Source organism: Xenopus tropicalis, chromosome 2 (genome assembly GCF_000004195.4).
Source record: "Xenopus tropicalis strain Nigerian chromosome 2, UCB_Xtro_10.0, whole genome shotgun sequence".
NCBI lineage: Eukaryota > Metazoa > Chordata > Amphibia > Anura > Pipidae > Xenopus > Xenopus tropicalis.
The window spans coordinates 86,613,052-86,629,592 of record NC_030678.2 but is presented as its reverse complement, the minus strand read 5'-3'; the positions used below and the strand labels follow the sequence as shown (position 1 = coordinate 86,629,592).

General features: G+C 40.9%; 1 protein-coding gene across 3 annotated transcripts; it reads right to left on the bottom strand.

Moving 5' to 3' along the window:
• Window positions 1-2,348: 2,348 nt before the first annotated feature.
• On the bottom strand, window positions 2,349-15,265 carry ccdc28b (coiled-coil domain containing 28B). Of its 3 annotated transcripts, none has more exons than NM_001016093.3 (6): window positions 15,134-15,265; window positions 9,743-9,922; window positions 5,313-5,476; window positions 4,164-4,309; window positions 4,019-4,041; window positions 2,349-2,797 (listed from the first exon to the last, which is right to left on the bottom strand). In NM_001016093.3, the coding sequence occupies exons 2-6, from the start codon at window positions 9,901-9,903 to the stop codon at window positions 2,722-2,724; spliced, it is 570 nt and encodes a 189-aa protein (NP_001016093.1). In that variant the 5' UTR covers window positions 9,904-9,922; window positions 15,134-15,265; the 3' UTR covers window positions 2,349-2,721. The 3 variants fall into 3 exon arrangements, with proteins under 3 accessions (NP_001016093.1, XP_012812380.1, XP_012812379.1); XM_012956926.3 differs by having other exon boundaries at window positions 15,068-15,208; XM_012956925.2 differs by lacking the exon at window positions 15,134-15,265 and adding an exon at window positions 14,982-15,062.
• Window positions 15,266-16,541: the final 1,276 nt, after the last annotated feature.

Sequence of the window (16,541 nt, the reverse complement as noted above, 5' to 3'; positions counted from 1 at the left end):
GCTGGTATTTTTTCCAGCAGCTCTATTTAGAACTGCTGTTGACACCACTAACATGGCAGCATGTCAGTGGTAAATGGTGACGGGCAGCAACTGTAACCCACTGTCATAGCATGAGAAGCAGTGACACAGTTCTACATGCAGCTGCATGTCAGCATTGCCATGTGTGCAGGTCTGAGTGTGTACCCATATTAGTATATATAGCACTGATAGGCAAGATGAACAAATTTTGAAAGCAATGTGGACAAGCCCCAACATGGGGGTGTTGTAGCACCCTTAATAAGGCTAAAAGTGGCCATACATCAGCAGATTTAAGTTGCTGATTCAAGTCCTTCTGACCGATTTTGCAGATTCTCTGCTCATGTATTGGGACACCCGATGGGTCTACCTGGTCAATATCTGGCCAAAAATTGGACAGGCGTTGATCAAGCAGTTTTATATACTGACTTCTAATCATTTTTTTATTTTAGTACTTTATCCATTATATTCTACAATCTAGAGTGTAAAGTTTGATGACATTTGCAGCTATATTGTGAGCACTATCAGTCCCTTTAAAATGTCCAGCAGTTCCTAAAAATGAAATATTTAAATAAGGGAGTTATTCGTAGGGTACTGGCACATGGGAAGATTTGTCGCCAACAGTAAATCTGCGCAACCACAAATGACTGTGCACAGCTGCTATCACATGTTCTGAAGAAAAAAAATGCACTTTATATAGGGCATAATGTATCTCTTATTGTAAAATATATAGTAAATAATGTACCCCCTACAGTAAAATATAAGCTATCATAAAATAAACTCATTGACTTCAATTACGTTTCAACCCTGTTTAATTCCAAATCAGCTTTAAAAAGCATAAGACTATACATGTTAAGATCCACTTGTTTGGCAAGGTTGCCAAATTAGCAGATCTTTGCCCCGATATGCCCACCTAAGGTGGCCGATATCAGGCAAATTTGATCACTTGGCCCTAGGGCCAAATGATCAAATTACAATAATGAGTAGCGAGGAGCACATCAATGAACCGATGCAGTTCCTGATCCAATGGGAAAATCAAACCTGCCCGATCGACACCTGGCCAAGTTTTGGCCACATATTATTCGGGGAAGGCCAACAGGGACCCATATACATGGGCAGATAAGCTGCTGAATTGGTCTGAAAGACTCGAACCAGCTTATTAAATCTGCCCATGTATGGCCACCTTAAAGGAACAGTAACACCAAAAAATCAAAGTGTATAAAAGGAACTACAGTATAATGTACTGTTGCCCTGCACTGGTGCAACTGGTGTATTTGCTTTAGAAACATTACTATAGTTTAGTAAATGAAGCTGCTGTGTAGCCATGGGGGCAGCCATTTAAAAGAGAAAAGGCACAGGTTACATAGCAGATAACAGATAAGTTCTGTACAATACAATGGTGTTTTATCTGTTATCTGCTACGTGCCTGTGCCTTTTCTCCTTTTTCCAGCTTGAATGGCTGCCCCCATGGCTACACAGTGGCTTATTATATAAACTATAGAAGTGTTTCTGAAGCAAATGTGCAAATTTTACCAGTGCAGGGCAACAGTGCATTGTATTATGATTACTTAAAAACATTTTTATTTTTTGGTGTTACTGTTCCTTTAAAGGAACAGTAACACCAAAAAATGAAAGTGTATAAAAGTAACTAAAATATAATGTGCTGCTGCCCTGCACTGGTAAAAGTTGTGTGTTTACTTCAGAAAGTCTACTATAATTTATATAAATAAGCTGCTGTGTAGTATGGGGGCAGCCATTCAAAGGAGAAAAGGCACAGGCACATAGCAGATAACAGATAAAACACTATTGTATTCTACAGAACTTATCTGTTATCTGCTATGTAACCTGTGCCTTTTCTCCTTTTTTCCAGCTTGAATGGCTGCCCCCGTGGCTACACAGCAGCTTATTTATATAAATGATAGTAGTGTTACTGTAGCAAACACACCAGTTTTACCAGTGCATTATATTTTTATTACTTTTATTTTTTGGTGTTACTGTTCCTTTAACCCATCTGCACAGTGGTGTAACTATCTGTACATTAGACCCCGGCCCCTCTCCTACCTTTAAAATAGCGACGCGGTAGGGGCTTGGAGGTGTGGAGCGAGAGGACCAGTAAGGGTGGCGGAGGGATTGGTCGCACTGGGCCCAAGTTACACCACTGCAGGAATGACTAATCCAACAAATAAATGGGGTATGGCTAGAGCCCATTTCATATACTGAAACTGCTGAAAAAAATCTGGCACCGTTCTTCTGATTTTTCGACTCTGCCCGACATGCAACACACATAGCAAGTAATATCAGTTTTATGATGAAAAAAGACACTGAAATGCACCTTAGATTCTAAAAAGTTTATTAAAAATTGTAACACCTTACAGGAAGGCTGCATACTTAAAAGGCATGACCACATACAGAAGCCAAGTTACTCTTCTGTCTACTTTCCCTATGGCCTGTATTTTTCCTGATGCATTATTGCTATTAAATTATAAATCTAAAGAAAAATCTTTATCTCATTTCACTATAACCAGCTTGTCATCTTGAGTTAAGATAATCATACTTGCTGTTTGCTAGCACACAAGAAAGAAAAAAAGAGAAAGCTCTTTTGGGGCCTTGAGTTATTTGGCCAATTCTAAAAACTAGATGTTTTAGTTTTATAGTCTGTTTAGTGAAGTGCTGGTACATGTCCTCCTTCTCACTCCATGCTGTACTTTACTGCAGGCTCTCTGTCACTTCATCACTGGGGGTGGATGTTGCCTCCTGATTTTCTGCCAGGTGCAATTTTTGTCTGAATCAGATGCTAAGAAAAACACACCCAAGATTTTGCAAAAAAAAAAAACGACTGTCATTCATACATTTAAATATTGTGTTGAACTGTATATCTTGATTTCCCATATGACAAATTCCTTTCCACTGGTGATTTACTTCCTCCAATATTAGCAGGGCCAAGTGTTTTCCCTCTATATGACCCCATATAGAGGGGGAACACTTGGTGGCCCTACTAACTAAAAGTGGTAACTAAAAGAAGATGAGATCTAAAACAAAAAACAGACTCTTATAAAAACGAATTATCCTAAACGTATATTGGGCTACAATCTTCTCTGTAAAGTAAACAATGAGGCAGATGTACCATCACTTCATATTTACTGTCGCTCAGTAAAGAAAATACAGATCCAGTCACATTTAACAAGCTCATAAATTTTAATTGCATTAGATTCCTTTTAAGGCAATTGTAATTTTTTTAAGGAGTAATGATTTGGTGGCGTGGCACTGGCACAGAGCCGTTTGGGGTGTTATGCTCACTGCATTTTCCTTACTAAAATCGTGACATTAAAACATCCAAAATCAATGACCATTAACCTCTCATACAGCGTGTTTGGTCCAACTGGGTGTGTACCATTAATACAATCTGAGATCTAATATTATTTAAGTCAACTCCTTCTGACATCACAATTTCACCAAAAACAAATACTGTATGTGAATACATTCTAAAACTGGCAACAACTCTTGTTATGTATTTGTTTGGCCCCTTGAGTTATAACATGGCTACATACATGGAGCACCAATTGCATATATGAATGCAGGAATCCCAAGCTGACTCGCAGCAAATGACTGTTGTGATGTGATTTGTGATTTTATGCCTTGCAGACCCACAGCCAAAAATGTAGCCCTTCCATTGTCAGGCTTTTCTCACCAGAAAGGTTCAGCCTGTTAGATTCAGTAAGGTTGCTAAAGCTGTGTTTTATTACAGGTCACATATAGTAAGCAGAATTTAATTACTGAGTCATGGAAATGCTTACTATTCAATTTAAATATGAGTGCTGTGACACTGCTTTTGTATAAAGGTTTAGGCTTTGTTTTTATTGTGGTATTATTTATTTTAAAATATATTAAACTATAATAATACTTTTATCTACCTAACAGATATAACCATTGGCACAACACTGCACAAATCTGGGTAAAATATAATGGATGACCTATAGATAAGAGGATCACTTATGAAGGATACATAGAGTTACTCAGTTCTTCCAGCTGAAATGAAAGAAGAAAAACAAAATAAATGACATGACTACTTTTTAACCTAGAATACTAAAGGTAACACAAACTGTCTATTACACAGGAGCACTAATAACCGATTTTGTCCATATACTTACATTACTCAACAACTGTTCCAAGTTCTGCTCAGCGTGGGTCTCCTCCCTCAAATCCTCCGCACAAACATCCAAACTGAAGTGGAGCCGAGCCAGCTGCTCTTGCATCTCACGTACCCGTTCCAACTGCTCAAAGGAGCATACCTGGCCTTAAAGAGACATGGTTCTTCATTTGTAGGAAAACTCACAGCTCAGATAAAACAGTGCCATCAATAACACAGGGGAGCATTATATCTCAGTCACAGAATATGTCACACTTGCATGGCAATGTAAAACAGGTATAGTATATTTTAAGGCAATGACAGAGAAAATCTAAAGAATCTTGGAGAAAGTGCACTATAGCATACCTCGCCCCCCTGTTCATAACTAAGACCCAATTTTCTAAATATATAGTTCACCAAAACACCGAGGAGAGGAGACTGATTATTGGGCCACAGACTATGACAGCTGCAGTTGGTATAAAAGCAATCCCACAGAGAGTTGAATATTAACATCTGACAGAATGTACTTCGGTATCTGCATATTTTCATTCTCTGTGTTAATTTAATGCCCTCTGGTTTTAATATATCCAGATACTGTAAGGATGAAGGTTTTACAGTGTTCTGCAGCATTAAATAAAGCTGAGCACTCACTGTAAGATCTGCCTGTTTGTTGACACTACCAAGCAAGTGGGGTTTCACCTGAATTGGCCACCAACTTGCTGGGCTAAATCAGGTTGATCCAGGTAAAACTATCAGACCATACTGCAGGCCATGCAGACCTTTTGGGAGAAGAATGCATGAGCACACCAATGCAATCAACTTCCAACAGGATAGGCCAATAAGGTCTAAGGGCAATATATAGTGAACAACATTTGTCTTTGAAATAAAGGCTTAGGAAGGAAATATATCCCAGTTCCATTGCATTTGTTTATTGGTTTGCATGTTCTGATCACAATTTCTCTGTAATATATATATATTTGTCTCTCAGTGCCATCAAATTTGTGTTTCCTTATTTTCAGTGTTTAATGGGACATACACTAAAACTAACTATGTGATTTCAAAAAATTCTATTCCTATTCATCTTTCTGACAAGAATATCAAAACCTCAAACAAAACAGTAGCACGGCAGTACAATAAAAGTAATGCCATACATGAATGCACCTTAATTTACCAAATGCCTGGAGTTTTCCAGAATGGAAATCATTAAGAAGACTGAGTAGGCCTCCCTCCATCTCACACACATGAGATACGTCTGTAAGAAAGGAATGCTGCAGACTGGGCCCTGGGCTTCCTGCCTCACATGATGCAGTGGGCCTAGTACGCTCTTTAACACCCCTAAGGCAACATAAAGGGAGACAAAAAGGCATTACATATGAATAGATCAAAATGTGAATATGCAACGGACAAACATAGCATCCAATTAGAATCCTGTCTGCTCTGAATACATCCAACTCTCTATTCTTTGCTTTTGGGTGGCACCCAATCTGTCTGACTCTTATATTCACGACCCCTGATTAAATTCCCTTAATTACTATAATATTTTTCAAAAAATATTTGAATGAGTGCGACTTTTCTTAAAATCACAGAGATTTGTTTATTGTTTTTTTAGGGTTTATTTTTTTCTAACTGTGATTTTTAACCTGTATGGTTACGTTGTTATCCATTCAGAAATTATTTAGTTTCTTAAACTAGGTGAACCCAAGCACATAATATCAGGCAGTGTGCCAGTTTTAAATAATATGCCTATGTGTTCTGGTCAACCAGGACCATCATCAGGGGGGGAGAGGGGGTACTCTTGTGCCTGGCCGGCCGGATCACCGAAGGTTACGCCGTAAGTTACATATAATGTTACATTAAAACTTACGCAATTTATGTAGCTTATGCAAGAAACTGACATAAATTGCCTAGAATCTTAGGAAACTTGCATACAAGTAAAAGAAAACGCAGAGAAGGGACAGACAGGGACAAACTCCACTGACCACCAATGAATTAAACAACTTAAAGGACAAGGAAAGGCAAAGTCACTTGGGGGTGCCAAAATGTTAGGCACCCCCAAGTGACTTTAATCGCCTACCTTTTACCCCGGGCTGGTGCCCCTGTTCGGATATAACAGCACCAGCCCGGGGTAGCTGCAGCGCTTCCTCCTTCCTGGTTCCGTGCGTGCATGCGCAGTAGAGTGAAAAAGCCAAACTTTAACAGAGTTAAAGTCGGCTTTTCACTCTAATGCGCATGCGCTGGTCCTGGGGTCCCGGGAAAACGAAGCAGAAAGGAGGAAGCGCTCACAACAGCTACCCCCGGCTGGTGCTGTTTTCTCCTAAAAGGGGCACCAGCCCGGGGTAAAAGGTAGGCGATTAAAGTCACTTGGGGGCAGGGCCGGAACTAGGGGTAGGCAGAAGAGGCAGCTGCCTAGGGCGCAAGATTGAGGGGCGCCAGGCAGGAGCCTCTCCTGCTTCCCCTAGTTCTACTTTGTCATTGCCTTCACCGCTTGTCATTAGCGGCGGAGGCAATGACCGATCTAATCGGGGAGGTGGGCGGAGTTGGCCGACCGGGTTGCCTAGGGCGCCAATGAACTGACTGACTAACTTACCTAAACTGCTTATTATAGTGAATCGTCAGCTGTTTATATTGGGAGCTATTTTGAATTATATCAGCATCTCCTATATGAAGTTTTAGCAGGGGAATGACTGGTTAATGGGCCCCACAGCAACATCATTGGGCCCCTACGTTTACACAGTTTATGTAACTTGTGCAAGAACTTTACTTTACTTTCAAAGAAACTAACGTAGCTTAAGTATAAACTCCACTGACCCCAATTAAAAGACTTATTAGCTCATTATTTTTACTATATTTTTACTGTTTTTATTAACGACTACTGACTAAATCTGCCCTAAATCTATGCAGTTTACGTAACTTATACAAAAATATACGTAACTTCCATCAAGCAATGACAGGGCAGAGCAGGGGTAGGTAGTTGGGAAGAGGTTAAACTAAGGGCAAACACCCCTGACTGTTAATGAACTGACCTTTAATCATCATATTAATTAATGAAACTCTTATTATAGAGTAACATCAGCTGTTATTGTTGTTCATGGGGGCCCATATAAATAGCTTGTATGGGGCCCTAAAGTTTCTAATGATGGCCCTGTGATCAACACAAATAAACTGCATATATGGACATGGTGAATACAATTAAGAGTAACCCTCTCCCAGACATCAGTTGCTTTGCATTTACAGTCTATATAACCTGCACTACTGGGATACAGCAACCATGCAATGTAGGAAAAGAAAAACCACACTCTTCCTATTCACAGTACACTACTGTAAATCTGATGGCTACTAAAAGGAGACGAATAGTGCAAGGTGAGTTTCTGGTGCATGGTAGGTAAAAGGGTTTCTACCTACAGGTCAGGGAAAAACACTTTGTTTTCCCTATTAATAATGGGCTACCTCCAACAATGTGTTCCATGTGCTCACATCCATGTTTTTTTAGTGGAAACTGAGGTTAAGCTGTGGGTATGAGAGCTGTACAAATATGGGAGCTTGGGTGTGGCTGATTACAAAACTCAATACACAGTTTTTATAATAGGATATATAAATTATAAAATAAGTGGAACATTCACTATTGCTAAATATGTAAGAAAAACTTCTGTTCAGCTCATTAACAAGCACTGGTCAAATCTGTACTAGTTTAGAAACTCACAGCAACCAATCAGCTTTCAATATTTTATCGTTAGCAGAGTGCTTAGCTTACTCCTGATAGGCTGCTATGAGTGCACAGGTTCAAAATGTGTCATAAATAAGCCCCAATATATCATTTAAATATTGCAACCTGACAAAAATGTGAATTTGATGACTCAAAAAATGATTAAAATAGCCTTTTTAATGATTCATCACAAAACATATAAACCCTACATTTTCCTACCATATATAAAAGTTGGGCAACATCTACCCCACCCAAACCACACCATTTGTACTGGATATATTCGCAGGCACCATCACATTTTCTTAAAACAAATAGCAGCTTTTACCCAACAACCATTTTCACTCTTGCACATCTTCAGTGACATTTACATCTGCAAACAGCACACATGCATTGTACGTGTAATAAAGAATACAGACTACACAGGCAGAACTTACTTCGCTAAAAAGTTCTTCTTGGATTGTGCCCTGTATTAGTTAAACTGAGCTCAGGACAGGAGATTTTTTTCTATGTATTTTCTATGCAACAGTACTTTATTGGTTTTTAGACTGGAGGGTGTGTTTGGTAAGAAGAACTGAGCATGCTCAATTAACCAATGGCCAAAGCAAATTCTTAAGGGAGGGGGCCAAGTGAGTTAGAGGAGTAGAAAGAATCCTAAGCCAATATGGGGATGCTGCAGCCTTACTATAAAACTTTTAATAACAGAAGTGACAGGTAATTAAAGATTTCAAAGAGGCTGTTCACTACATTTTGTGTGTGTGTGTGTGGGGGGGGGGGGGTTACATGTCCTTTAATACCTACATCGTTTACAATATATCAAAATATTGATGTTTATCTATACCCCAAAACTGGTTTCTGTTTTCTGCTAATATAAGTCATCATCCTGCCTTACTTGTCACCCTGTTTTTATTTCTTGTCATTCAGAAACACTTTCTCAAAGCATGTAAGAGGCTTACACCAAATCTTCTTAAGGAAAGCTATAACTTCATAAAGAAGTGGTGTAATATTAGCATTTGCTGAAAGAAGAATATCTCATACAGCAGACTGTATGCCTACAATTTTTACTAGATAAGATGGTTTTAAAAACAAAACAACTAAGTTACTTGCAATAATGGGGCAGATTTATCAAAATGTGAGTTTAGAGCTTAATACATAAAAACTTACCCATGTTCTATTCATTTCTATGGGATATTGAGATGCTTCAGCAGGTAGTATTGACCAGTAAATACTACCTGTTGATAGGTGATAAGAAGTGTAGCAAACTTTGCTTCTGATATTACATAACCCCATAGTGTGCTTGTCTTTTTGTATATATGTTAAGGAGAGCAGACTCAAACGACAGACCTCTATTTGGTATGCACCTTTACAACTTATTGTGAAAACTGGTCCATTTATTTTGAAGAAGAATGAAAGACTGCTGTTGAGCTTATGTGCCACTACCCAAATACAGCAGCCCATAAGACTTATATGGTCATGCCTTACCTTCTAGATTTCTCTTTGCTGCCCTAGAAGGTTTCTCCTTGCTGTACTTTTCCTGTAAGTCCAGAGCTTACCAGAACTGCTTGGGTACAGTGTACCTAATGTATATGTGCACTGGTAACTTGCAGCATGATGGGTTATCTGTACATATACTTGGTAGAACTGGAGATGGCAGAGTGCACTTGTGGGATTTAGAAGGTAAAATATGGCTGTACACTTGTATCTTAGCTAGCCTTTCAGCTGCCTCTTGTGTTGCTCAAGGGACACCCAGAAAAAATACACCAAAGGGGACTTGGCATAGATTTAGAAAGCACCATATTACATAGAAATGTGAAAATGGTAGAAATCTTAAAAAAAGCAGTCTCATTCTTACATAGCCATTTAAAACTACCAAAGCCTAATATGGGCCTGCATGTAAGTACCTCTTTACTTTGCCCCTCTGTTTAGGGGAAGGGGGGTGTGGAAGCCCAAGACTGAAGGTGGCACTTTTACAGGGAGGTGCAGGCACTTTATGCAGGGGTGCAGGTGGCAGCGTCTGGGTCACACACACCTTGGGGCTTCTCTTTTTCCTCTTATCCTCCATCCTGACTGTGCTTTTGTACCTAAAACATAACAATTAATAATAATAATAATTATATACTTGTTGCAAGTGAATAAAAAGGCAAAACACTAAAGAAATATATATATATATATCCTTTAAAATATGCTTCTAGGCATGGTTCTGCAGACAAATCTATTTAGCTGACACGTGTACCCATTTTTAGAAGGTTCTATGTCACTAAATATTTCAGGGACACCTGATCCTCAGCTAGAGTGGAGCATTTGTAGCATGTGATATTATTTACTTTGTATCTATCTGTACTTTCACTGACAGGGAGGGGGAAAAACAAAATTAGAAGAAGAGTCGTGTGGACAAAGGCGCAGACGTTTCTTGTTAGTGAAAGGACTTTTCTGTTTGCCATCCTTTGTGCCCTTGCCATGGTGATCTGAATAGTTGAATATGTTGATACTAGATTCCCAGAATCCCGTGACAGCCTTCCCTTTCCAGCTGAAAGCAGTCTCTGTACCCTGACTATGTTGCAAAGCCTTTATTATGTAAATGTGATAAACTTATTCTTCACTACTAATGAATAGTGCACATCTCTCAATGCTTTGGATATAAAAATAATATAAGGGTGTAGGCAGATCATATAAATGTAAAGCTGTTGTGTTCTAGAGAAATAACAAACTAACATTTTACAGACTTATTTAATAAAGATAAAAGACACAGCAGTAACAACTTCTCCTACCTTTTGGCATCATGTTAAACACTTTTTTCTCAATAAGGGCAGCAAATTCTAAAGATGGCCATATAAGATACGCTTGTTTGGCCTGGTCACCAAACCAGCAGATCTGTGCCCGATATGGCCACCTATTTGTTGGGCCAAATTGGGCTTATCTTATTTGGAACCTGGGTCAATGATCAGATCAAAATAGAGGACAAAGCAGGCCCAGTGGAAGAGGACAGCATTGCTGTGCTTTGGCCCTATTCAAAGGTGTTCGTCTGTTTCAATGAATCGCATTTAATACAGTTATAACATTTTTTATACAGAATGCTGAGGACCTCGTTTTCTAAAAACAATGTTTGAGGAAGTGCTGTTTGAGGGAAACATCATCTCCTCAATTCCAAGGGATGCGTTGCGTACAGGGCCGCCATCAGAAATCACGGGGCCCCTCACAACAAACTTTTCTGGGCCCCTCCCATCAATACAAGGGACACACAGGCATTGGTAGTGAAGGCCCCCTAAAACATTGGTAGCCAGGGCCTCCCTAAAGCATTTGTGGCCAAGGGTTACGTTTTGCATTGGTGCCAGGGCAGGGACCCACTAAAACATTGCTAGCCAGCCCAGGGCCCCCTAAAACATTGGTGGTCCTCCCCCAGTGTCCCCATACAATGGCCCGCTCTCCGCTGCTTCCTTACTGCTTCTTCCCGCTCCCCCCCCCCAGCATCCTCCTGCTTCTTCCAGGGCCCCCCAAGCATCTTCCAGCTCCTCCCCCCCCCCAGCATCCTGCTGCTTCCTTCAGGCCCCCCCCCCCAGGCATCCTCCTCCTTCCCCCAGGGCCCCCCCAAGCATCCTCCTCCTTCCCCCAGGGCCCCCCCAAGCATCCTCCTCCTTCTCCCAGGGCCCCCCAAGTATCCTCCACCTTCCCCCAGGGCCCCCCCAAGCATCCTCCAGTCCTCTCCCCCCGCCGCCAGCATCCTTCTGCTTCCTCCGGCTCCTCCTGCATCTCCTCCCCTGCGTCAACTCTGGCTTTCACTACGTCCCGAGCTCTCCGCTACATGTGCGCTTTTATAGGGTTGCGCCCCGTGCGTGTAATGTCAGTACACACAGGGCGCAACCTTATAAAATCGCACATGTAGCGGGGAGTTCGGGACATAACAGTGGACGCCAACGATGATAGTAACAGAGCCCGGAGTTGATTGAAGGGGGCCCGAGCTAAAAAAAACTCTAGCACGGCCGGGCCCCCTTTAAACGCCCGGGCCCGGGACAACTGTCCCCCCTGTGCCCCCCTGATGGCGGCCCTGGTTGCGTAGGCTTGGGCTATACTAAAATTGCAGGATTACTTTACTGCACATCTGAAAGCCCAAGCCTACACAAGGTATCCCTGGCAGCGTGACACTTACTGGGCCAGTAGGAAAAAATACATTTTACATTTTTTTAAATAAAATAGAATTGTTCTGCCACCAAAATAGATTTATGTAGCTAGTATTAAGTGCATGGTAGTGTTTTATTATTATTATAGAGAAATAGGAAATCAATCCAAAGATAAGAATTGTTACAGGAATTGTACAGGTATCTGTTACCCAGAATGCTCAGGACCTGGGGTTTTCCAGGGATCTTTCTGTAATCTGGATAACCAGCTGCTGCAAATCAATTAAACATAAAATAAACCCAGTAGGATTGTGTTGCCTCAATATGGATTCATGCAGCTTAGTTACCATCAAGTACAAGCTACTGTTTTATTATTACAGAGAAAAAGGAAATCATTATTTCAAATTAGAATAATTGGTTAAAATGGAGTCTATGAGAGACGGCCCATAGACTCCATTTGGATAACAGGTTTTCCGATAACGGATCCTATACCTGTACTAAAGACTACATTCCTGTATTTCATAGCTTTATGGATAATAGGTTTTCAGATAATAGATCCCATGGCTGTACTTTGTATTAATATATAAAAATAACTGGTCACATAAAGTAGATTTAAAATGTCTTCACTTAGTTTCTGTGACACATGAGAAACATGAAAAACCTCAGCAGCCTATACACAAGCCCACATATATCTGTCCAATACATACATTGTAAAGCAATGATAGACAGGGGGATAGGTAGAAGGATTTGGGATGATGAGAAGGAGGCAAAAATTATAAACAGAGAAAGGTGTGTAAAATCAGAGGAAAGAGGAGAAATAAAATATGAGAACAAAGGAAAACTTGAAAGGAAGAGAAATGCATTTGGCAGAACAAGATAAAAGAAAATCTGAGTGGGGAAGTGTTTACAGAATGCAGAAAATACAAAAGGCACCTATAGCAGATGATCATTAGCAATTGCTAAACTAATGGCACACAGGGATGTGCATCATCTTTTGTCTGCCTGTGTAGTCACTGGGAAGGGCCTAACAACTTGGCACCCCCCAATATTCCCTCTAAATTCTTCTTGGCTGTGTGCGCCAAAAATATCTTGTGTGCGCTTTTAAAAACTATGGTGTACTTTAAAAAACTGGTGTGTGCAGTACAAAATTATGTGTTTCCACGCAAAATTCTTTGTGTGCACTGTTCTCAAAATTTGTGTGTGTGCACAAGTGCATAGCTTAAAGGGAACATTGATTTTTGCTTTGCTTTCCTTCAGCCAAGATTAATGTCAGACCTCTATGCCTCATCTGCGTTATTGTTAATTATTGCTTCTTTCCACCAGCAGGCAAAGCCATCAGCTACTTCCTGTATTCGGAATGTGCAAACACACATATTGGACATCTGTTCAAATATGCATACTTTTGCGTTTTTTGTGTCAATATCCGCTCTGCTTGTCTGCGCATAGGCCAATGCCATCTCTGTCAGTTCAGATAAAAGAAGGAGCAGATGGAAATGCATTGGCTTGTCTCTGTCTGAGAAGAAAACGCAGGCAGAGAAAAGTCAATGCACAGCTCTGTGCAGCATTAGCCTAGAGAGGGATTGTACCATTTGATATTTACTGCTAAAAGGCACCTGTAGTCTAGTGTGTTGTGATGTTGTATTCCCATTTTAACAGATCATGTACAAAACAATAGTTTTTATTATGTTGAGTGACCTATTAAAGAATTTGCCAAAGTGGAATATATACCACCATTTAGTGATAGGCTGTGGGCTCCCTCAGAAATCACAAGGCCAGAAATAATGCAGCTCTAACTGTAACAGGAAGTAGTGTGGAAGCAAAAGGATTGCCCAATAGCACAAACCACTAAAAAGTATATTTTTATGAAAATGGTTTATTTAGATGAAGCAGAGTTTTACATATGAGTTTGTTTATTCAATATATTTTTATAGAGCTCTGCATTGTTTGGGGGTATAGATTTCCTTTAAGTAAAAATGTATCCAGCCTGTGGCCCAACTTATATTGATGAACTACAACTGCCAGCGTAGGGATGATGGGGTTTATATGGAGAAACGGGTGGGTCTTAGAGAGAGTATGCATAACATACTATTTATGTCCATTGTCCATTTAACCCTTACATGCTAGCAGCATATAAAGTAGGAGCTGTCTGCTGCTGAAGAGATGCCATGGATTCCCAGCAATAAAATATGACATTTCACATCTTGTGTGGTTTCAGAGCTTGTTCTTGGCTTGTTCTAAATCTTAAAGTAGCCATGCAAGCATTTTTATGGATATGGGTCAGTGAGGGATCGGCCAGGTTTAAAAAAATGTCATCAGCCGATGCATCATGTCAGCCAGTGCATAGTGTATTGGCAGCTGAGAAAGCAAGCTGTGGCTCCTCTTCACTTGCTGCTGCTCCACTCTGATCCTTTGTCATTTTTCTGGGAATGATTGGAACAATACAAACGTGGCCATGCTGTGTGGCCCCTGTATGGCAGCCTTTAAGAAGCCCAAACATAATAAGATATTGGAAACCAATGCAGACCTTGTGACCAGTGATCTAAATGACTGTGTGTGAGAGTTAAACAAGCAAACCTGTCCAATTTAGTGGGAATGAAGCCCCAAATAGGGCTGAAATGAGTTTAGGCAAGGCCCCTTCCCCCTTAGCAATGTGTTTGGCTTGTCCTGGGGGCAATACAGGGGATAGGCGGTTCCTTGACCAAGTCCATCCTGTGTTTCCCACTAGGCTATGGGCCCCTGAGTGTATGGATATTATGAATTTGGCTAAATATAATTGAATGGAATGGACAGATGTGTTTGGCAGCACTGATGGAGGTAGTTAAGGAGAAGCAGGCACCATTTCAAGAGAAGGGAGCACAGACTTAAATCTCCAGAAAAGGGACAACGGGTTGTAAAGATGCCAAATGTACCCCTCATACACACACATGTAGGATAATGGTCCAATAGCAAGAGATATAGATGCAGAAACAAGGCACAAGTAAAGGAACAGAGAAGCACACAGCGGAAGAGGAATATCAGATGCAGATACCGTGCAACCGGAGCCAAATGCCGGACAGATGAGAGAATCTCCAGAGATGCTTGGTGCTTCTCGGCACTTAGATGTTCGTGACTAACCTGGTCCGGCAGAAGGACGAAATAGGGAAATAAACAAGCAGCTAGTATTTCCCAGGGGTCACTGACCTGAGGTTGAATGGGGACAGCGGAGCGGCAAGACTATTTATTCCTCCTCCCCAGTCGCACCGCTCACTCCTCCTTTCACTTTGTCCCGGGTTACCTCTCGGTGAAGCGTCACATCGCCATTTTCTCCTGCTGCCGGTTACCGGACTCACCCAAGCACACCCGCTCCCTCCGGCTTTCCCATTGCTGTGATGCCTGTGTCCCCTCCCTCCCAGCTCATACACCCATCCTTCTGCCCCACCCTTCTTCATTCCCGTTCATTCCGTATCTCGCAGCTTCTCAAATGCACTAGCATTATGTGTTAAGAACGCTATACTAATATGTTAATAAAAATAAAAGACAAACTTTAGTCTTGCAACAACCTACAAGTTTTTGTGTATTACTAGTCCTACCTTTATAAAACAATTATAATCCTATAATGCATCACTGCCCTCAAATGCTAAGGGCTAAACTCTACAGGAGATTTTGTCAGGTAGTGTCCAAATAACAAAAGCATACAAGTCCCATGTAGTCACATAGGTCAAAATATAATGGGACTGATGGAAAAATCTGATGTGTAAACTACATTAAAGACTTGCTACATGACATGCCTGTCTGAAGGAAGTGCTGGGTGCTGAGTGTTCAGCTGATGACATAATCTCTGATTCTGTCTGACAGAGTTTTTTTTCTCATTGAAATACATTGATTGTCAGATGTGGGTGCAGGAAGAAAACACACCATCCAACTTTATCCTATCTGATGTTACATTACAGCCTATAGAGGTCAGATTTTGTAGAATCTGGTGGTGTTGCATGGTGCTGCGTGCTGTTACATAACAAAATAAGATAAAATCCGACCCACAAAATCTGATCAAAATCTCCTGTGGAAAAAAACAAAGCAGGTTCACTAATACCCTTATATTTTACAATAGGGAGTACACTATTCACTATTTAATCGCATACTTTGTAGATTGCAAGCTCTTTTGGGCAGGGCTCTCTTCACCTCTTGTATCGCTTATTGATTGCTTTATATGTTACTCTGTATGTCCAGTGTATGAAACCCACTTATTGTACAGCGCTGCAGAATATGTTGGCTCTTTATAAATAAATGTTAATAATAATAATATCCCGTCATGATTTTCAGCTGGCTGCCTGCAGCGTCAGATCAGCTGTCAAATGTTTCCCAGTTTCCAGCAGAAAGCTCACAAGAGGTAAGACTGTAAGTTACCTAGGCCTGGACTGGCAGTATCTGGATTATGGCAAAAGCCAGAGGGGCTGCTATAAGATACCATAGACAGTCACTAGTTGGCTGGTGGTGGGGCTGTTTGGGCCTGTCTGCACTTCAAATGCCACAGCCTATTTTGAAACCCAGTCCAGTCTTGAAGTCACCCACTAGATCTCAGACCCATGGCCACCGTGAGAATTTGGGAAGT